At 47.9% G+C, this 17,879-nt stretch overlaps 9 protein-coding genes across 9 annotated transcripts; 6 read left to right on the top strand and 3 right to left on the bottom strand.

Annotated features, from left to right (window-relative positions):
- Positions 1–421: 421 nt before the first annotated feature.
- On the bottom strand, positions 422–2,304 carry EDB91DRAFT_1130907 (uncharacterized protein). The gene is made up of 4 exons (XM_041318629.1): positions 2,051–2,304; positions 1,551–1,996; positions 1,270–1,492; positions 422–1,206 (listed from the first exon to the last, which is right to left on the bottom strand). Exons 1-4 carry the CDS (start codon positions 2,183–2,185, stop codon positions 571–573), a joined length of 1,440 nt encoding a protein of 479 aa, XP_041177649.1. The 5' UTR covers positions 2,186–2,304; the 3' UTR covers positions 422–570.
- A 1,125-nt stretch (positions 2,305–3,429) lies between these two features.
- EDB91DRAFT_332770 (uncharacterized protein) lies at positions 3,430–4,352 on the top strand. Its single transcript, XM_041326888.1, has 7 exons — positions 3,430–3,431; positions 3,489–3,681; positions 3,738–3,747; positions 3,799–3,818; positions 3,872–3,904; positions 3,961–4,057; positions 4,111–4,352. The coding sequence occupies exons 2-7, from the start codon at positions 3,568–3,570 to the stop codon at positions 4,182–4,184; spliced, it is 348 nt and encodes a 115-aa protein (XP_041177648.1). The 5' UTR covers positions 3,430–3,431; positions 3,489–3,567; the 3' UTR covers positions 4,185–4,352.
- Positions 4,187–5,421, top strand: EDB91DRAFT_1130896 (uncharacterized protein). The gene is made up of 8 exons (XM_041318628.1): positions 4,187–4,325; positions 4,378–4,454; positions 4,503–4,560; positions 4,621–4,698; positions 4,760–4,870; positions 4,922–4,971; positions 5,026–5,045; positions 5,100–5,421. Exons 1-8 carry the CDS (start codon positions 4,295–4,297, stop codon positions 5,254–5,256), a joined length of 582 nt encoding a protein of 193 aa, XP_041177647.1. The 5' UTR covers positions 4,187–4,294; the 3' UTR covers positions 5,257–5,421.
- A 38-nt stretch (positions 5,422–5,459) lies between these two features.
- EDB91DRAFT_1130893 (acid protease) lies at positions 5,460–7,673 on the bottom strand. The gene is made up of 8 exons (XM_041318627.1): positions 6,944–7,673; positions 6,792–6,886; positions 6,481–6,735; positions 6,391–6,428; positions 6,193–6,337; positions 5,829–6,136; positions 5,736–5,776; positions 5,460–5,682 (listed from the first exon to the last, which is right to left on the bottom strand). The coding sequence occupies exons 1-8, from the start codon at positions 7,225–7,227 to the stop codon at positions 5,562–5,564; spliced, it is 1,287 nt and encodes a 428-aa protein (XP_041177646.1). The 5' UTR covers positions 7,228–7,673; the 3' UTR covers positions 5,460–5,561.
- A 102-nt stretch (positions 7,674–7,775) lies between these two features.
- EDB91DRAFT_1201839 (tRNA synthetases class I-domain-containing protein) lies at positions 7,776–12,004 on the top strand. The gene is made up of 18 exons (XM_041320669.1): positions 7,776–8,067; positions 8,127–8,199; positions 8,249–8,318; positions 8,365–8,428; positions 8,481–8,625; positions 8,678–8,731; positions 8,791–9,026; positions 9,079–9,632; positions 9,687–9,775; positions 9,828–10,387; positions 10,440–10,658; positions 10,712–10,793; positions 10,844–10,974; positions 11,032–11,163; positions 11,222–11,322; positions 11,376–11,470; positions 11,521–11,631; positions 11,683–12,004. Exons 1-18 carry the CDS (start codon positions 7,795–7,797, stop codon positions 11,814–11,816), a joined length of 3,123 nt encoding a protein of 1,040 aa, XP_041177645.1. The 5' UTR covers positions 7,776–7,794; the 3' UTR covers positions 11,817–12,004.
- A 410-nt stretch (positions 12,005–12,414) lies between these two features.
- EDB91DRAFT_1222426 (uncharacterized protein) lies at positions 12,415–13,220 on the top strand (the record flags this gene model as incomplete). Its single annotated transcript, XM_041320923.1, has 2 exons — positions 12,415–13,074; positions 13,124–13,220. The coding sequence occupies one exon, from the start codon at positions 12,415–12,417 to the stop codon at positions 12,802–12,804; it is 390 nt and encodes a 129-aa protein (XP_041177644.1). The 3' UTR covers positions 12,805–13,074; positions 13,124–13,220.
- On the top strand, positions 12,730–13,433 carry EDB91DRAFT_1201836 (uncharacterized protein; the record flags this gene model as incomplete). The annotated part of the gene is made up of 3 exons (XM_041320668.1): positions 12,730–13,074; positions 13,124–13,249; positions 13,300–13,433. Coding segments are annotated over exons 1-3 (264 nt in total), but the record flags the coding sequence as incomplete, so codon positions are not given.
- A 437-nt stretch (positions 13,434–13,870) lies between these two features.
- Positions 13,871–16,310, bottom strand: EDB91DRAFT_332418 (Alpha/Beta hydrolase protein). Its single transcript, XM_041326887.1, has 13 exons — positions 16,016–16,310; positions 15,774–15,961; positions 15,654–15,718; positions 15,561–15,601; positions 15,423–15,497; positions 15,355–15,362; positions 15,236–15,301; positions 15,111–15,180; positions 14,794–15,061; positions 14,587–14,744; positions 14,287–14,534; positions 14,201–14,238; positions 13,871–14,141 (listed from the first exon to the last, which is right to left on the bottom strand). Exons 1-13 carry the CDS (start codon positions 16,180–16,182, stop codon positions 13,899–13,901), a joined length of 1,635 nt encoding a protein of 544 aa, XP_041177642.1. The 5' UTR covers positions 16,183–16,310; the 3' UTR covers positions 13,871–13,898.
- A 1,142-nt stretch (positions 16,311–17,452) lies between these two features.
- EDB91DRAFT_1035948 (uncharacterized protein) lies at positions 17,453–17,812 on the top strand (the record flags this gene model as incomplete). The annotated part of the gene is made up of 1 exon (XM_041312806.1): positions 17,453–17,812. A coding segment is annotated over one exon (360 nt), but the record flags the coding sequence as incomplete, so codon positions are not given.
- Between the last annotated feature and the right edge of the window lie 67 nt (positions 17,813–17,879).

The following is a 17,879-nucleotide window of genomic DNA, read 5'->3' as shown; positions in this document are numbered from 1 at the left end:
ATGAAACGGATGAAGGCATCGGAGGACCGTATCGCAAGTCTCGAGCGTGATGTTTTGGAGCTCCGCTCTCGGCAGCAAATGGAAGCAAGCTGCGAAAGCGATTCAGACATCGAATGAGCATTTGAAGGTGCATCATCAGTTTTAATTCTTATCCGTTGAACATACCTGATTCATTTTGAAGTTGTAGTTCTCCCTCTTTGTTCGAATTTGCAGGATCGAGTCGAGTAGGAGTAGATAGAAGGGTTCCGAATTACTAGGTGCTGTGAAACCACTTGAGAACGGCGAGATGGTACAGCACAGCTGAGACGGGGAAAATTGATGGGGTAAACGCATGGATGAAGCCTGCAGCACTGGCTATCACTGACCAACCCCGGTTTTCGGGATTGCTAATTTGTCGCTGTGCGTCTTGCCTGGCTTCCATCTTCGTAACGAAGTTCTGTTAGGATTCATCGTGTGTACTCTTCCCACCACGCCCACAGTAAGTAGAAGGGCCAGGATTCGATATGGCTGTCCCTTCATGGATCGGTGTATATGATATAAACATGAAATTCTAGTAACATAGGCCTCAATTTAACCGAAACGCATAACTTCAATGAAACTACGTCTCCTCTCCGTCACCACCACTGAACACAAAACACCTCTGTACCCATCGAATAAAACTGGGTCTGGCCTGGAAGACAGGCGGTCGTTGTTGTCGCTCATGAACAGCCCATAGCCTGTGCTGTTTTTGTCCTGGTCGTCAATCATGAACGGCATCGACTGCCTCTCGTTCCTGCTGCATATTAACCCCCGAATGCAGCCGTCATGTGAGGAATCTGCGAGCACTGTGGCATCGCGTGGCAAAGCCCACAGCATCTCTGAAGTGAATGATATGCTCCCTCCAGCGTCCAGCAGGAGATCAACAATATCGAGAGACGCCACGTCGACCGAAGTTGGCGCGAAGACACTCAACATGAGGGCGATGCGTATCCCGGCTGTCAAGGTCTCGTACTTGGGACCTCTTAAGACATGCCACGTACGAAATCTAAGCTCAGGAGTTCTCATGACATGTGAGGGATACAACACTCGCACGTCATCAGTGCTCCACTCTGATTGTGTCTGGGAAATGGGAAATACTTGCAGCAAGGTCTCCGATCCATTGAGGAGGCGTGCCACGAGTAAATGCGATGAAGTAGAGATGAAAGATGTGAACATCCCAAGGTGACCCTGCAATGAAGGTTATCTAGCACTTAGAGCATTCAAACAATGATCTCGCTACCCAAAACTTACTCGAGGAAGCGGAGGTATTACGGCATGAAATCTCTGGAATGTCTTGACATCCACAATGACGGGAGGGTCTTCCTGCTCAGGACCCTTGGCAGAAATGACTAGAAGGCGAGGACCTGTAGTGACAGTCCACACTCCTGAGTAACGAGGCTGCAGATCGAGCGTGAACACATGACCAGAGATAAATGGTCCATAGCCAGGAACTATCTCGATTGTAAATAGATTGCTGCCAAAGGTTCTTTTGATAACTTGCAAACCAATCCTCATCAAGTGTAAAAACTCACAGTTTGCGCCGAACAGTTCCAACCTGCGTATCACTGACAGCGAAAATCAGCTCTTGTCCGTCTTCCGCGGTCACCGAAACACAGCGAAAGAAATTCGCTTGCAGGTGTGGCTGGTAGAATACCTGGGGAGAGGTATCCCAATCAGGGTCGCTGCTACAAGTGTCATAGCACAATAGAAGAGGAGAATCCCCTGTGATAAGCCATCGTCCTTGGATAATGCTGAGATTCTGCTTCGCAGATTGTAATGTAACTCGAGAAGTCGGATTTGGCGACCGTGCGAATGGCGGCCAGTTGTGCTGTACTCTGGCGCTTCGTACGAGGATTTCACGAAGGTAGGTTGTTGACTGTCCTTCAAACGGTCCAGGGGGACGGGGTATGCGCCTTCTTTTATATGATGTTCTCCAATACCACTCATCGTGCAAAAGCCTGTGGAATAATTTTGACACCTAATCTCAAGTTGAGTCGTGTCCTGAGAGAACTGATGTCAGGTGACACGTCACCTTGTACAGAACCACCACATCCAGCACGTCGACGAACTCGAGAATGATGAAAAGAACTTCATCAGGTAGATGATGTATGTTTTTCGTAGGAGCAAGGGAATTTTGGGTGGAAAGTCGTGTCAACCTGTGCGGCATGCCCGTAGTTCCAGCTGGAGCAGTTGTGTATCATGAGACTTGAGTGAACACTAGATGGGACTACGGTATGTAAATCCTATTGTTGATCGAGACTTCAGTGCAAGTGGATGTTTCACAAAGATGAGCTTACATATATATAAGACGTGGGGCGTCGGGTTAAGCGCTTGCTCTAACCATATTGACCTAAACAATATCCTCGGAGGCAACCAAGAGGCATGATCATAGTATTGACCAGAGGGTCTCGAAATTCTCGAAATCGCGACTTTACTGTGGACTTGAACTATGTAGTATAGTCGAAGCAAAGTCTGATCTGCCCTCTCAGTGTCCCTTGACGTCTTGACTCTAACCAAACTCTAACATAATCTACGAGGGCGCGGAACTTCTCAGTCACTAAAGTCTTTTCGGCTTATCTGGCGATAGCAAAAAAGAAGACGAAGAACTAGACAAATCCAAGCTGAGAACGTGGGCGTGAGAACGAGGAGGGCGTAGGCGTGTGGGGGCTTTCACTCGTTCAGCACATCTGCGCCCAAATTTCTGCTCAAGAATATTGAGATGCAAGATATCACACAAGCGACAAGACAAGAGACACAGGGCACTTGATCAGACTGCCGCTGAGAGCAGCACGGGTAAGGCTCGAACGGCTCTGATACTACCCTCCACAAAATTTGCTATGCCTCCTTGATGGACCCTCGTTCGACACTGAGAAGGAACTTTGTATACACAATGCACATCACCCCGGAAAAGGAGAACAAGTTCTTCTCTGATGGTATTGGTATGACACCAAAGCCGATTTGGTCAACCGCCTAGGTACTATGATATGATACGCCAAGTCTGGCACGAAATTTCGTACGCATCCTCAAATCATGTGTACTTTCTAACACGTGCCAACATTACTCAGCGTTTCATGGAGGCACTCAGCTCCTGTCCCTGTTGGTCGACTTAGTAATGTCAGTTACTACCCCGATTACCTGATTGCAGAATTTGTGCAGGCCATCTCAAAATAATGATGAGGAGTAGTACGTCTGGAAGTTGGCTGCAGGTTGCACCTTCACCATTGCCCCTGATACCAACTAAATTGGAGTTGACTGAGCCACCTTCGATTCTGGCTGGGTCGATTCGGTGTCAGTTTCGCTTACCTGGCCTGCCCCGTCCTACATTTTGATGGACAGGTTCATCCTTCCCTTTTTAATCGTCAAGTTATCAACCCCACACCCTAATAACAACAGCTCAAAATTCCAATTTAAAGGCATGTTGTCGCCCCTTCACGAAGGGGGAAATGCAAACGTCCAGGCGCCCATTTTAGAAACGCTTGAAGAGGACTTGCTGCGTGGCACATGATCCAGACGCTCCGGTGCCACGTCAACTAGTGCAACATAGTCTCTATGGTGAAGAATAGATGCAGCAACCAGACATGCGTAAATCAGCATCCTTGCACAATGACCAGCACTTCCATTATGTTCCCGTCTTCAACGTACATAGGTTTTCTCAATGGAACTGTAAGTACTTCTATCATACGCATCTAAATCCGGGACTTATTTCATCTGATCTGGAGTATATCTTTCGTGAGTAGATCACCTCTATGAACAAAGAACCCCCATGATCTCCTGATCCAGTTGCCACAATGGTGGTCTTGGTGCGCGAGATATTGTGCAACGTATCTGTGATATTCTTATCACAAAAGTACAGGTTTATGACTTTCTGACCCATCTTAGCAACGAGGCAGGCTCTATCAATTTGGAACAAGTGTGGGAGGCTGACTTGTTAATGGCATCCAGATTGACTATTGGGCAAGCCAAAAAATGTCGTTCACAAAAGTATTATACGTGTTATGCCGTGCACCCTCCCTTATCACATGCTGCGTCCGAATCCCGAGCAAGTCAATTCATCTCTTCATGGCCGCGGTGTATTCACGACAACCTCTGCAGTTGTTTTCATCCCTATCATGGAGAAACTCGATAAAATGGTGAGTCAGCGTCAATATTCTACATGCCTATTGTAGAATTCGTTCAGGAATGCACGATCATTGATCAGATTGATCTCTGTATGTGCTATTTCGTATTCTTATGACCGGCGCTGAAGTACTTCCGCTTGAAACCTCATTATCTAGGGATGCTTATTATGGCGCTCGTGTGTGCTGAGTGTGAGACCCCCATACTAAATTCCATTTAATCCTGTCTCACAGAGAATGCTAGCTATATTTATCATTCGAGCATATGTGTTGTGGGGTCGAACGAGACGGATCCTTTACTTTCTGACTGGGAGCTACCTGGTGTGTTTGTCACCATCTGCATTATCGTCCTGCTGACATAGGCCCCAGATAGTTCTTGCAGGGGCATTCAGTTGCGACGCACTATATGGAGTCGCTATTGAGACGTGTGAGTTCAGCCCGAGCGATGTTGCTTCGCCAAACTAAACCAAAAATGTTATGCTAACAGTCGGAGGCTGTGAGTTACCGGCATATACGCAACAGCCTCTGATGGCAGGGTATATACTTCTGGTCGCACTAGAGATAGGCAAGTTACATACCTACTGCATTCCAACTGCACGGTGACTCGGTCTTCCTTGCATTATCAGAAGTTTTCGTGCTTTCTGTTTATAAGGCGTTCAAAATGTACCGTGCAAGTGAAGGAACACTAGCAGTTTTATTTGTGCAGCACAATGTTGGATATTTCGCCGCTTGTCTTGGTGCATTTCGCAGGATACTGCTGATGGACACGATCTAATGGACTTCTTTAGCATTGAACGCCATCAACATGATAAGTGCGGTCGGAGTAATGGCAATCAATGTAAGGGTCTTTTTAATGAACTGGTGGTCAGCATTGACCATTGACCACAATTAGGATCGTGCGATGATAGAAGTGTAAGACGCTCCTTGAGGTTGACTCTACTACAAATTTGACTGCGCTTCTCTCAGAACACAGGTCATCCTACAAGCGTTACTTGCTACCCGAATGCAAATTCATCTCTGGAAAACTGTCGGCGGACGGAGTAATTCACCGACGGACGAGATGACATCTTTGGAATTTGCTGACAGACGCGATACCATGCAGGAGCCTGAGGTGAGTACGTGATGGGGTTGAGCGTAAATCATTTACAGGGCATTACTATTTCACTTATACTACTGTGCAACATAATATCTGTCAACTTCTCCAGTGTATAGCTACCCCCTTCTGGAGTTCTGCGCCATCGGCACTGCTTTCAATGATAGTATTGCTTGGTAAACAACGACCAGGTCGCAGTAGTAAGTATATCCTGCGTCGGTGCTTTGGATGGACGGTGTGCACACGCTACCATGTCGATGTATTGATTACATACGCTATATACATGCTATATATATAAGTCCTAGTGAATGTACGTGCCTCCAGATATGTTAAAATCAAAACATGAGTTGCAGGGTATAGGCTTGGGTAATTATTGATAGTAATGCTAGTAGAGAGAATCCAAATGTATTTGATGAAGCGCTTGAAGTTTCGGGCGGAGGTGATGTGGAGTAGTTTCTAAGAACAGCCTGATCACTTTGGACGTAATACACGGACTCAACAACACTCACGTATATGCTAAACCCACACGGTTCTTTTCGCCATCAAAGACCTACATAGAGCATCAGGTCTGACCGAGCAGAAATGTCCGAAAAATTACTGACGGCGTAATATCTTTCTAGAAACTTCTGACCGAGGACGAAATCCCAGCCCTGGCCGCTTTGGCGTCCCAAGGGTCCGACCGTACCATACTGTACTCCAGGATTTCCATCCCAAGCAGAGTCCTGGCCAATTGGGACAAGCTGCGCAGCAACGTCCATTGTAAACACAGCACCGCCAATCGTAAGGTTCAGCGGTTGCATGTTCCCGATTGATGATGACGGGATAACAATGAATGATGACTGGTTGTCATAATACGAACCAGGAATGGCAGCCATGTATGTGGCAAAAAAGTCATCAGCAAGCGCTACGACTAGAGGGAGTAGGCTTTAGACAAATCATAAGTTTGCTTGCATGGGAAGGACATACGTGAATTTCCAGTATCAACAGTTCCAGCAGTCGAAGTCAAAAAAATAATCGTTTCGCCGTAAAAGCAACTCGTTACATTGATCCCCCAAGACAACGCTGCGGGATAGGTGCTTGTGACAGGGACATATGTAATATTACCAACGAACTAGATAACATCAAATAGTGAACGACATTGAACAAGAAACCCTGTCGACTTACTAATGATGAATCGACGCCTCCAAACATGACGACTCCGTCTGAGAAATGATTTGGAATTGATATCATACTGAAAAGAGGGACTGTCCTCACTTGTGTCATTGTCAGTGGATGCTGGAGCGAACGATACACTCATAATCTGTTGCTGAATCAAACCCTGTAGTCGGGCGTTGTCCATAACGGTAGGGACAATTGATGTGATATTTGGAGACAACGACCCCACAGTAAGGTTAACTGGACCGACTCCCAAAACGCCATCTACACCAGGCCAGTCAGTATAGGCGACTACGTTCCCGATAGACTGGTTGGTGATGACAATATCGGGTGCCAGTGTAACCGTATCGTAGTCTGCGATACCATGCTCCAATTAGACAATGCTCCGAGAAAAATGGGAAAGACCGCACACTCTGGTCCAGCCAGATATCCCAGACCATAAGTCACCTCCACGTTCTGGCCCGTCGCAATACTAGTAGACGTTTTGTTGTACGGTTTGCTTCTCCTGTGGGGATGTTTAGTCTACCGCTTACTTAACTTGACCAATTGAGCACATAGATACCCGACGAATGTTATAGAGCTGCCTGTGTCGACCACTAGCGAATAATACGTTGGAGGATCCCCGACACCGACGTTCATGACATACTGAGAGTAGCCCATGTTGGTAACAGAGACGTTCGTGAAAGCGCCGCGCTTTAAAGTCGACACAACATCGTACGAGCCTCTCGAGTCAGTGGGTCTGATATCAACTTTGGTCAAGGGAAAACTGAGAACAGATACTGCAGAGGCGGAGGGTGACGAGAAGAAAATTTCAGATAAAATAAGCAAACGTATAAGGTAGCTCATGATGGCATGCGGAACATGAGACCATCAAGTTCAGGAGTTTTAAAGCGATATTAGCGCTCAAAGACGAGCTGCAGTGCGCTAACATGGTAACCCTGTACGTACACCACATCATAAAGGGCGAGACGACTTGTCCCAGAAAACAACTCCGCTGTGGAATGTGAACTCACAACAGAGCTTGTTCATCACAAAGGGGAAGGAAGCTGACTGAACATAGGATTTACAGTCCCAACACAAAAATGCAAGCAACGCACCAGCATGATGCATCCCACAAAATGATGGATTAAGACGAGCTCGGAGCCGACGCCGGATGCATTGACAATCAAGAAGACCTGCCATGTTCGCAGTCAATAATAGGCGGATATCAACGAAGCAATGCTGCAGGGTTCTGGACGCTCAAGAGATCGGATAATATGAGCACTCAGAGCACTCAGATTCAGACTTTTTAAGTATTTTCTTTTTGATCATGATCATCGTTGTCCAGAAAGCTTGGACGCAAGGTCAAGTTTATGTAACTGCTTCCAGCCTTGGAGACTCGTTGTAGGGTTAGGGTTTACCATTATTTTTCCGATGTTTGAAGTGACCGGCGGTCCTAGCTTCATGTGTCTGGTGGTTGGACCAATCGCCACGAGGCCAGTTCGCCACCGTCTGTTCAACTTATCCAGAAGTCGCGGATTCTCTACTTGCCATGTCTCACAATCTTTGAAGAATGTTAGCGAAGACTCCAAAGCCTATTCAAAGACTCTCCTCTTACCCAAAACTTCATTTCCGCTCTGGGTAGACTCAGCAAAATCCGAGTCGTTGTTCAAAAGGAAGACTTGCGAAGAGCTGTATCGACGGCAGGTGAGTTGCTCACAGTCATCACTACTTCCTGTTGGGATTCAGACGCAGCGGGTATGTAGGCTCAGAACGTGGACGGACCGCTCTTTGTTCTGCTCGATGGCCCTCCTTATGCAAATGGCCACCTTCACATGGGTACGTGCAGCAATATATACAGATTGCCATATCAACACCTTATTTCCAGGACATGCTTTAAATAAAATTATAAAAGACATCATCAACAGGTACCATGTCTTGACAGGTCATCGAGTACAGTGAGTTGTCTTCTTATTGTCAATTAGTATCGCTCATTCGTCGAAGCTATCACCCTGGCTGGGACTGCCATGGTCTTCCCATCGAAAATAAGGCTCTACAAGAGTTAAAGGCGCGTCGTCTGTTCCTCCTAGAGTCTCGCGTCGAATAAGTATGAAATCTAGAAAGATGCCCTCTCATTGCCCCCAAATGTCATACGTGCAGCAGCCAAAGAGACAGCAGAGCGTGAAATGAAGACGCAGCAGGAAGAATTCGAGCAGTTTTGCATAATGGCTGATTGGAGTTCAGAAACGACTTTCCGCACACTTGGTACGACTGGATATTTATGGCTACGTTCGGACTGACAGACCTCTTCCTGAAGACCACGACTATGAAATTCGTCAGCTTCAGGTATTTCAACGAATGGTTGAGCAAGGTGCGTGTTGTTTTGTCTCCTGACATCCAGGTTTATTCAATGTTTCGTATACCACGTAGGTCTTATTTACCGGCACTACCGACCGGTACATTACTCTCCCTCATCGCATTCCGCTCTTGCGGAAGCAGAGCTTGTCTATAATGATGAACATGTTTCGCATTCAGTCTATGTGACCTTTCCGTTGGACTCACAGACTGAAATCAAAAGCACTGCTCTCCGAGAAGCCTTAGCCAAGGCACCTTCGGCAAACCTGTTAGTTTGGACAACTACACCTTGGACCCTCACAGCAAACATGGTATGAACAATTTCCTTTCTATTCGAGCATGCTCACAGACATCCTTCGATAGGGCATTGCTGTTCATCCCGAATTGACTTACAGTCTCGTGCGCTCATCTGTCAAGGAGGATGCCCTCGTCGTTGCTAAAGATCGCCTTGCCGCGTTGGAACATGTCATCGGATCCTACGAGGTTATTGCTGAAATCAAGGGCACAGATCTGGTGGGTGGGCGATTCCGCTCAGTCTTCTCCCCGATCCATCCTTCAGCATCAATGCGCGCCCAGATCATTGCAGCATCTCATGTCACATCGGAGTCTGGATCTGGTCTGGTGCATTGTGCCCCTGCACATGGCGCAGAGGATTACCTGGCATTCCGAGCGCTTGGTCTTCTGCAAGGCTCCACGGATATCGTTTGTCATGTTGACGACGCCGGTAAATTTTCTCCTGATGTTGCCCATGTCGTAGGCGAAGAAGCTGCGCAAACACTGGTGGGACAAGAGGTTCTCAAGGGTGGAGGTAAAGCTATTGTCAAGCTACTGGAGTCCACCGGGCACCTTCTGAAAGTGCAGAGGATCAAGCATCGTTATCCATATGATTGGAAAACTGGCGAGCCTATCATTGTAACGTGAGTGGCACTTGTCGGAAGGTGGTTCACTTCAACGCTTACATGGACCAACAGGGCCACCTCACAATGGTTTGCTAACCTGGATGGCATCAAGGATGATGCACTTAACGCACTCAAGGATGTCCAGTTTTATCCGCCATCGTGTATGTTTCCCTTCTTTCCTTGGGATTATACATTGAGTTTGTTTGATCACAGCTCGCAATCGACTCGAGTCGTTCGTTCGTTCGCGTTCCGAATGGTGCATCTCTCGTCAGCGAGTATGGGGTGTCCCAATCCCGGCTTTATACCACACCCCAACGGATACCGCCGTCCTCACATCCGAATCACTCACTCACATTCTACGTGTCTTATCTGAGCGAGGTGTGGCTCATTGGTGGGAAGCTCCAGTCGAAGACTTCCTCACCCCAGAGTTACTGGCCCAGTTCGAAGGAGGGCCTGAGGCTTGGCGCAAAGGCACGGACACAATGGACGTCTGGTTTGATAGCGGGTCGAATTGGAGTACGCTGAGCGCTCCCACGGGCGGGAGAAAACATCGCGCAGATGTATGTCTCGAGGGCACAGATCAGCATCGCGGGTGGTTCCAGAGCCAGTTGTTAACATCAGTGGGCGTTGGCTCCGGACAAAGTGATGCAAGGCCGGTGAGCCCGTACGGAACGCTGATTACGCATGGTATGGTGCTCGATGAGTCGGGTAAGAAAATGAGCAAATCCCTCGGGAACATCGTCAGCCCCATGACCATCATCCACGGTGGCAAGGTTGGTCATCGCCATTTTGTATATACGGTTTGCTGAAGTTTGCGGTTGATAGGATAAGAAGAAGGAACCTGTGTATGGTACCGATGTCCTTCGTTTATGGGTTGCAACTGTTGAGTACTGGCGAGATATGTCCATTGGACCTACGGTTCTTGCCCAGTGTGCGGAATCCATGAGGAGGATACGTAACTCTGCTCGGTTTATTCTTGGGAATATTGGTACAACCGCTCAGCGGAAACACTTCGTTCCGGTAGAACACAACGAACTAGGCTTGGTCAGTCCACGCATTCAATAGATATCTCATGCTAAATCTGATTGCTGTCACAGGCAGAGCGCTTTGTGATGAACGAGCTGTACAAGCTTGACCAGACTGCTGCAGAGGGATATGCAAACTTCAATTTCCCGAAAGGTGAGAACTCATCTCGTTCACGGAATTTAAAGCTTCATACTCTTGAATAGTCATGAATTCCCTGACCAACTTTGCGAACATCACTTTGTCATCGCTCTACTTTGACATCACGAAGGACTGCCTCTACGCCAATGATATACAAAGTGTCGAGAGGCGAGCGGTTGTGACTACCCTAGCCAGAGTGAGAGCAATTCAGCGAGATGTACTTGTGTTTACAGTTAACTAATGTTACTACTAGGTCCTCGACTCTATGACGCCCGTAATGGCCCCAGTGCTCCCTTATTTGGCGGAGGAAATCCACAATACTCTTCATGACGGTGATGAAACTGTGTCCCAGCTATCTGTATTTACGAAGAAGTGGGCTCCCGTCGTGAGTGTTGTTGTCGGAGCTGCATGGACTTTCCCTGACATTCTCTTGAACAACGTAGAGCGCCGAGTGGAATGACCCTCAAGCTGAACAAGACATGGCTAGTTTGCTGAGGATGCGCAGCGTCGTGTTATCTTTGTTGGAAAAGGCTCGAGGAGACAAGTAAGTGCTCTATTCTTTTTGTGTTGATATAGCTTGAGCGTGCTTTGTTGTAGACATCTGAAGAGCTCTCTCGAAGCTGAAGTTGATATCATCTTGCCCAATGATATATCTGTGCAACCGTACTTTCTACAGTTGATTGAACGCGAAGGTGAGCACTTCAGTCTTCCCTTTTTCGTGGCTCAACGGTATTGCTCGCAGAGACGTTTCTGAAGACCCTTTTCATCGTCTCTGATGCCAACATCACAGACGAAGGCTCTCTCGGCACCAGTTCATTTGCATGGTCTTATATCTCTTCAATGGACATACCCGGTATGATTTATGAAACCTGCGCCTGGTATTTACCTTATTTCTTCTGGACAGACTCGGACTTGGAGCTGGCGATTCGCGTGAGACCCGTATCCTCCAGTAAGTGCCCGCGGTGCTGGACGTATACACGTGAAGAGAATCATGATCTATGTCTCCGCTGTGAGGATGTTGTCAGACGTGCGGATTAGATTGTTAGCGGAGATACAACTAGATATGTAGATTATAATACTCCACTAATCCCAACTCTCGCACTCGCACTCACTCGATTGACACTTGGGTACGTTGAACGTTCTTCGCGAACAGCATGGCGTTTGGGACGTACACTAATTCTACCGAACAGTACTTACTTAAGTAATACTTAAATTCGTCGCATGAGCGCCAAGTTGGGCGCTTGAGCGCTGGGACATTCCGGTTTACGCCGGTAATAAGTTTGAACTTGGAAAGCTCAGCCGACTCGTCATTCGTCGGCGTCCACCTTAGCGCAAAAGTAGCCCAGCATGGCAGTACTTGGTCACAATCAAAGCCCACACGGAACTGGGTTTGAGGAGCAAAGTTAACATTTTGGGCCCGGCGGACCTCATATCAGACTCGACTCGGTTATGAGTGAGGATACATCGGCGCATCTGGAGGCGGTTCATGGCTAGTACTTGTTGACAAATCGTACAGAGTGTGTGCATCATGCATCATACTCGAGTAAAAAACAGGTCGTATAGATTGGAAACCTGGAATAGGGGAGATACGATCTCCGGTCATAATTCTCATCCTAGGACTCCGTTATTCCGTCAAATGCTTCACTCTTTTGTCATTGCAAAATTCATTCCCCAAGGGCGTTCGACTTCTTGGACATCGTATTATTGGGTCGAAAAAGCCACTTCCTTGACAACTCGCTCTTTTCTAGTACTGCGTATTTCGCGAAGCGACATTGGATCCGACGATAAAAGTCAACTCCTGTTTGTCATCTCACCCCAGAAGCCAGGTGGGGTGAATGACGGATGCTATATCACCCTGGGATCATCACTGGACGAAGGTAAGAAGATATTGCACGTTGAACCCTTCTTGTGTCCAGAAGGGGGCACTCTCTACGTCCACACATTTCCTAGTCTTCTCGAGGATCGGGAATTTAAATTCAGCTACTCGCCTGCATTCACTCCACCTGCATCTCCCGCATCAACTTGACGAATATAGTTACCTCACCTTCTGTCGTTCGGTCTTGGATGATTACGAGTTTGTCCAATAAAGTACTCAAAGGATGATCGCTCGTCCGGTGGGAGCGATCCGGTAGGGGACGAATGGGATACATGGAGTGGCTAGTCACAAAGGGAGCATCGGGATGAACGAAGCGGTTACTTTTTCGAACACCTGGAGCCACAGAATTTCGACTTGTCCGCTGTCGAACCGCCATCCATTTATTACTGTATAAGCAGTAAGTTGTCCCAGTTTAGATGGTCAGATAGCTTCTCCTCGGCTTTCGAGATGTTGACCTTATCTTACAGGTGGGACGAAAAGCGGTACCCTAATGCATCTTGCTTTATGCCAGAGCGGTTCATCGATGTCAACGGCGCGTTGACGGACGACGACCCTGCGGGATACATCTCCGACTTAGGTCGGCGTGGATGTCTAGGTGGGTTAAGTGATTTCATTGCCATATGAGCCAATACACTCTTTAATTAGGCCGGTATATTGCTAATGCCCCTATATGGTCTGCTATTGCGACCATGTTGGCTACGGTGGATTTTTCTTCCGCCAAAGATGACCAGGGCAATGTGATCGACTTCACCCCCGAATTCACGACAGGACTCACTCAGTACTTGGTTTCCTTGTGTCTTTTCATCCTTCCGTCACTAACAGTTTCATCGTTTTAGCTCCTCTGCTGTCTTCCCTTGCAATATTTCACCACGTTCTCACATCCATTTAGGACTTGTAGATGTTTTCCGAAATGGAGTGTAAGGCGTATATGGTGAAAGACCCGTCTATCTTTCTCTTTTTTCGTCTTACTTGGGGGCACATCACCAGTGAGCTAAACTACACGGTTATCTTGTACCACTCATTTCGAGCAACTTCTTTGTGTGCAGAGTTGTATGATATAATCAGTTACATGAGCAGAATACAGCTAAAGTCTCTATCAGACAGCACGTGTAGAGCAATCCATCGATCCACATTAGATATAACCTCCATTATACCTCAATGTATTTCGCCTACACCGATTATCATATAGAGACGTCACTGATCATCTTCGTTTCAAAATAATTGATACGATGGAAGGTACCCTTTCAAATTGGGTATTCCAGGCCCAATTTAATCATGCAGGCTATTGCCTCAGCACGGTATGTATCCTGCGTAATCTCCTGAGGGACCGAGCCGTCAAGGAAAGTAAGGAGGTTTGGTGAGTATGAAGTCCACATTGGCCACTCAAGGTCTCCTACACCATTCGGGTCTAGGTTAGCCACAAAGCGAACGAGACGTGACACCACGTCGCCTCCAGTGTAAATATTGAGTAGATCAGATGCGTGGAACTGGGATACGAAGCACGTCAACGTCACAAAATAGAAGCGAGCGTTCCACCACAACTCACCGATCCCAAGTAAGGAACCGTCTTCAAACGCTTGCTCACTTTATAGGACGTAAGAAATTACGCGGAAGGTGTCAAATATAACTCACGGAATGCCCAAGTGTTCTGGTTGCTGGAGCGTTGTTCCAGGAAAAAGCGGCGGCGGGCGTGGAATGACATGTCACCCTGGAATGCTGCAACGCGCTTGAACTGCGGAGTCAAGGCGTTTAAATCTCCCGTATCAAATGGGGAGCCTTGAGTAATATTTCCAGGGTAATACTCCATCAACTGCTGTATTGTAGCGGACGGAGCATCGGGGAACCAGTACTGAATATACTCTTCGAACTGAGAGTCCGTGCTGTAAATTGAGGAGATTAGCGTGAATTAGAATGAAATAACGGTAGGCTGACGTGACATTGAGGCTAGAGAATGAAAACAGCGTTCCTTCGTCATCACAATCCCCTGTGATAAAAGGGATATCCGCGACTGAACCTTGCAAGACTAGGTCTTGTGGATCGGCCGTCAAAAAGACTCCATCCACTCGAGGTAACCAGATGAGGAACATGCCCTGCATACCGAGGTCAGTGTCGTGTGTTACTTTCCATGAGCTTACTTACCGGGTACGAAAAGATATTTGGTGTCTGGTTGATGGCGTCCATGAGTGCGCTATAGGGAACCTCTCGCAGACATTGCAGCGTGTCTGAAGAGTTCGCGCATCCGGTTTGGTCCACAAGAAAGTCGTAGTAACCCTGTCCGTGAGTGATATCGCCGACTGGAAGTGGCGATCCACTTTCCATGAATGCAGCGCGAAACAGTCCCTCGGTGTTTCCCCCGTTGGTGACCATATGAAGGGCAACAGACATGGAGCCGGAGCTTTGGCCCCAACTGAAGTGATGTCATTAGTATCCTTGTGTGATGAGAGGACACGACATACATAGTGACCTTCGTGGGATCACCACCGAAAGCACTGATATACTTTTGGACCCATCGCATTGCCTGTCGCTCTGTAATTCGATGTTGCATGAGGACTCTGGCACAAATACATCGCATTACACTCACGATCTTGCAGTCCGAGGTTTCCTACTCCCGCGTCTTTGACTTCTTGAGAGGCAAGGAATCCAAAAGCTGACAGTCTTTAGTCAATCATCATGATCGTATCTCGATTCCAGACCACTCACCTGTCAAGCTGAATGGTCCTCGGTCAAACACATGTTGACAGGAAACTCGCATACAGTCTGAGGCTCACCGGTAATTTATGCTCACGTACACTGCAGGTACGTTCAGGGTAATGGATGCATTGACGATGACAGATCCATTATAACTACATAAGGAACAATTAGAATTTTCCGTCGCAGCCTTCTGACAGCGAGGAATTTTCACTGACGTACTGGTACCACCTATCTGGAAACCTCCTCCAAAGATCCACTAGACGGCTGTCATAATCTGCACTAAAGATCCTAACAAAAATTCAACTCACTATTACAACAGGGAGGCCCGATTGTGGAGTTGCATCCGCGGGTGCGAAGACGTTCAGAGTCAAGCCTTTTAAAAACAAAGCCATTCAATGCTGGTACATCCGCTGTAGCATCAGACGTACAATCTTCGGAACTGGAATAGTTAGTGTCGGTGGCGGCTGCAAAATAGGCAAGGGTCTCGGCAGGCAAGCCTTGAACATTAGGTATTGTCAGAGCCTGTTGAGGACAAGCCAACCCATAGGCCGTCGCTGAATAGTTCGTGTTATACGGGGGGATAGGTTGAGGTAGCTGGAACCGGAGATTGCCAGTCCTGAATAAAGAAACCTACATTAGCTATCTCGAAATGTGACCGCTAAGCACCTACGGGGGCAGTGCGAAGGGTATTCCCAACCACATATTCACCGAATCTGACGCAATACCTGTGATAGTAGCGTTGTCTAGAGTCACTGTCGGCGTCGCAGGGTTGTTTGATGTGCTGGCGGCCACAAAAGCCCAGCAGGTTGTTAACAACAGAGAAAGCCGCAACATCATGATGAATGACTCGAGAGGATATGTATCTCAGTTGAGAACCATGTCATTATATATTTCAGCACTTCGGATAAACTGTCAATATGATATATATATCATATTACTGCGATCAAATCAAATCCGTGATATATCACTGCCTTTGAGTTAAAGCACAGGGCAATGATATATCACCCAAAGCGCAGTCTATGCGTGTCGGCGCTAAGTGCCGCACGAGAAGCAGAGCTGATCACGAGCAAATTGACGGTCCAGCACTGGATTACCTAAGCGTTGCCAAAAGCGGAGGAGGCGCGTCTGGCGGAGGTGGTGGTTCGAAGGAGTCGCGTCTGGGACGAGCTGTGGACGGAAAATTCTGGGGACGGTCGGCGTAGGTAGAGCGGTCGAAAATGTAGTTTCGCTGAGCTTCCGAAGCGTCTCCTGCGGTGCGATCGCGCAGCAGAGAGCTTGCACGACGTTTCGCCACCGTGCGGAGTCCTGGTAAGCGTTGCCGAGCGGGATTCGAAAGGACTGCAAATTTCTCACCTGAGGACCGTCAATTTTCCAGTCCGAACGTGCTGATCCCACGCGCACAAAGCGTGCGGTTCTCCGCGAAATTCTGACAGCTGCAGCTTCGGGTCATCCTGACCTCCGAGACACATTTTATTGAGTCGAGATACTTCATGAATATATCTTTTCACCCATCTCAGGACTGTACATCCAGGACTGCAAACCCCACCAAAAGGACCGTCAATTTTTCATACGAAGTAAGTGGCGTGCACTCGTGACCAGTGCAGTCAGAAGTTAGTGAAAGTTTTTGGGAAAAAACCCGGAGGGTTTTTCGGCCCAAAACATGCACCCGAACTGGGTAGCAAGGTGAGCTGTGACGGGGCGGGCGGGCTCCGATCAAGTCACCGACATTGCAAGTGTCGAGTGCAGTGCGTCGGACGAATGTAAGTAGTTGGATTAAGTAACAGAACTACGAAGCATTTGTCTGCACCCTGAGAGAGGGAGTGGCGGGCGGGTGCAAACAAGAACGAGGCTTTGCGGCGTGTACAGACTGCAAGCCGAGTCGAAGCGGTACCGCGGATGTGGACGGGAGCAAAGAGCGCTGCGCCCACATCGCTTACTAACACATAGACTAAATTCTACGCCGCCTCGTACCTCGGCTCGCCCAGAAAACCATAGTGGTATGTCACTTGTGTGCCCCATGGGCCATGGGCCATTACTAATGGGCTATTCTTAGCCTGTACCTGGTCACAGTCCGATTTAGGCTTTGTCTCCGTGCATAGCTCTAATCCTAGCTCAGCGAGACAATCTTGAAGCATTAGGCAACGTCCTACTGTATCTTTTGTATGGACGTCTGCCTTGGCAAGGCATCTACGCACCAAACAAAGAGGCCAAGCTACTTCGAATTGGCGAGATGAAAGCTGGTTCAGCATTCCGTGACCTGCTTGCACGCTCACCTGCGGAATTCACAACGTACTTTGACCACTGCCGTGATTTGAAGTTCGAAGATAAGCCGAACTATGCGTTGTTGAGACAGTTGTTTAGCCAGATAATGGACAGAGAAGGTGGCACGGGAGATATCAGGTTTGACCAGGTGGATGACAGTTCCCGCAAAGGTATACTGGTGCCTGAGGAGTATAACCTGGATGTCCGATTCACAGAGGGAGACTTGACCACGCTACAGGGCATGTGCCCTCGCTTTCTTCAACGCCTGAGAA

This window comes from Suillus paluster, assembly GCF_016628075.1.
Source record: "Suillus paluster strain FC165 chromosome Unknown EDB91scaffold_23, whole genome shotgun sequence".
NCBI lineage: Eukaryota > Fungi > Basidiomycota > Agaricomycetes > Boletales > Suillaceae > Suillus > Suillus paluster.
This window is presented reverse-complemented; position numbering and strand designations above follow the sequence as displayed.

Excerpts from the sequence above, each read along its gene's own strand:
- EDB91DRAFT_1130907 (XM_041318629.1), bottom strand. The coding sequence starts at position 2,185 with ATGCCGCACAGGTTGACACGACTTTCCACCCAAAATTCCCTTGCTCCT. Across the intron at positions 1,997-2,050 it reads ATGTGGTGGTTCTGTACAAG|GTGTCAAAATTATTCCACAG; the intron begins GTGACGTGTCAC and ends ACTTGAGATTAG. Across the intron at positions 1,493-1,550 it reads GGAACTGTTCGGCGCAAACT|CAATCTATTTACAATCGAGA; the intron begins GTGAGTTTTTAC and ends AACCTTTGGCAG.
- EDB91DRAFT_332770 (XM_041326888.1), top strand. The coding sequence starts at position 3,568 with ATGGTGAAGAATAGATGCAGCAACCAGACATGCGTAAATCAGCATCCT. Across the intron at positions 3,905-3,960 it reads TGACCCATCTTAGCAACGAG|ATTGACTATTGGGCAAGCCA; the intron begins GCAGGCTCTATC and ends AATGGCATCCAG. Across the intron at positions 4,058-4,110 it reads ATGCTGCGTCCGAATCCCGA|TTGTTTTCATCCCTATCATG; the intron begins GCAAGTCAATTC and ends CAACCTCTGCAG.
- EDB91DRAFT_1130896 (XM_041318628.1), top strand. The coding sequence starts at position 4,295 with ATGCTTATTATGGCGCTCGTGTGTGCTGAGT. Across the intron at positions 4,699-4,759 it reads TCTGGTCGCACTAGAGATAG|AAGTTTTCGTGCTTTCTGTT; the intron begins GCAAGTTACATA and ends TTGCATTATCAG. Across the intron at positions 4,972-5,025 it reads TCGGAGTAATGGCAATCAAT|GATCGTGCGATGATAGAAGT; the intron begins GTAAGGGTCTTT and ends GACCACAATTAG.
- EDB91DRAFT_1130893 (XM_041318627.1), bottom strand. The coding sequence starts at position 7,227 with ATGAGCTACCTTATACGTTTGCTTATTTTATCTGAAATTTTCTTCTCG. Across the intron at positions 6,338-6,390 it reads GAGGCGTCGATTCATCATTA|TTCGTTGGTAATATTACATA; the intron begins GTAAGTCGACAG and ends GATGTTATCTAG. Across the intron at positions 5,683-5,735 it reads CGTGTGGGTTTAGCATATAC|AAACTACTCCACATCACCTC; the intron begins GTGAGTGTTGTT and ends GGCTGTTCTTAG.
- EDB91DRAFT_1201839 (XM_041320669.1), top strand. The coding sequence starts at position 7,795 with ATGTTTGAAGTGACCGGCGGTCCTAGCTTCATGTGTCTGGTGGTTGGA. Across the intron at positions 9,027-9,078 it reads GGACCCTCACAGCAAACATG|GGCATTGCTGTTCATCCCGA; the intron begins GTATGAACAATT and ends ATCCTTCGATAG. Across the intron at positions 11,323-11,375 it reads GAAAAGGCTCGAGGAGACAA|ACATCTGAAGAGCTCTCTCG; the intron begins GTAAGTGCTCTA and ends GCTTTGTTGTAG.
- EDB91DRAFT_332418 (XM_041326887.1), bottom strand. The coding sequence starts at position 16,182 with ATGATGTTGCGGCTTTCTCTGTTGTTAACAACCTGCTGGGCTTTTGTG. Across the intron at positions 15,962-16,015 it reads ATACCCTTCGCACTGCCCCC|GACTGGCAATCTCCGGTTCC; the intron begins GTAGGTGCTTAG and ends TTCTTTATTCAG. Across the intron at positions 14,239-14,286 it reads CCAGAACACTTGGGCATTCC|TGAGCAAGCGTTTGAAGACG; the intron begins GTGAGTTATATT and ends CGTCCTATAAAG.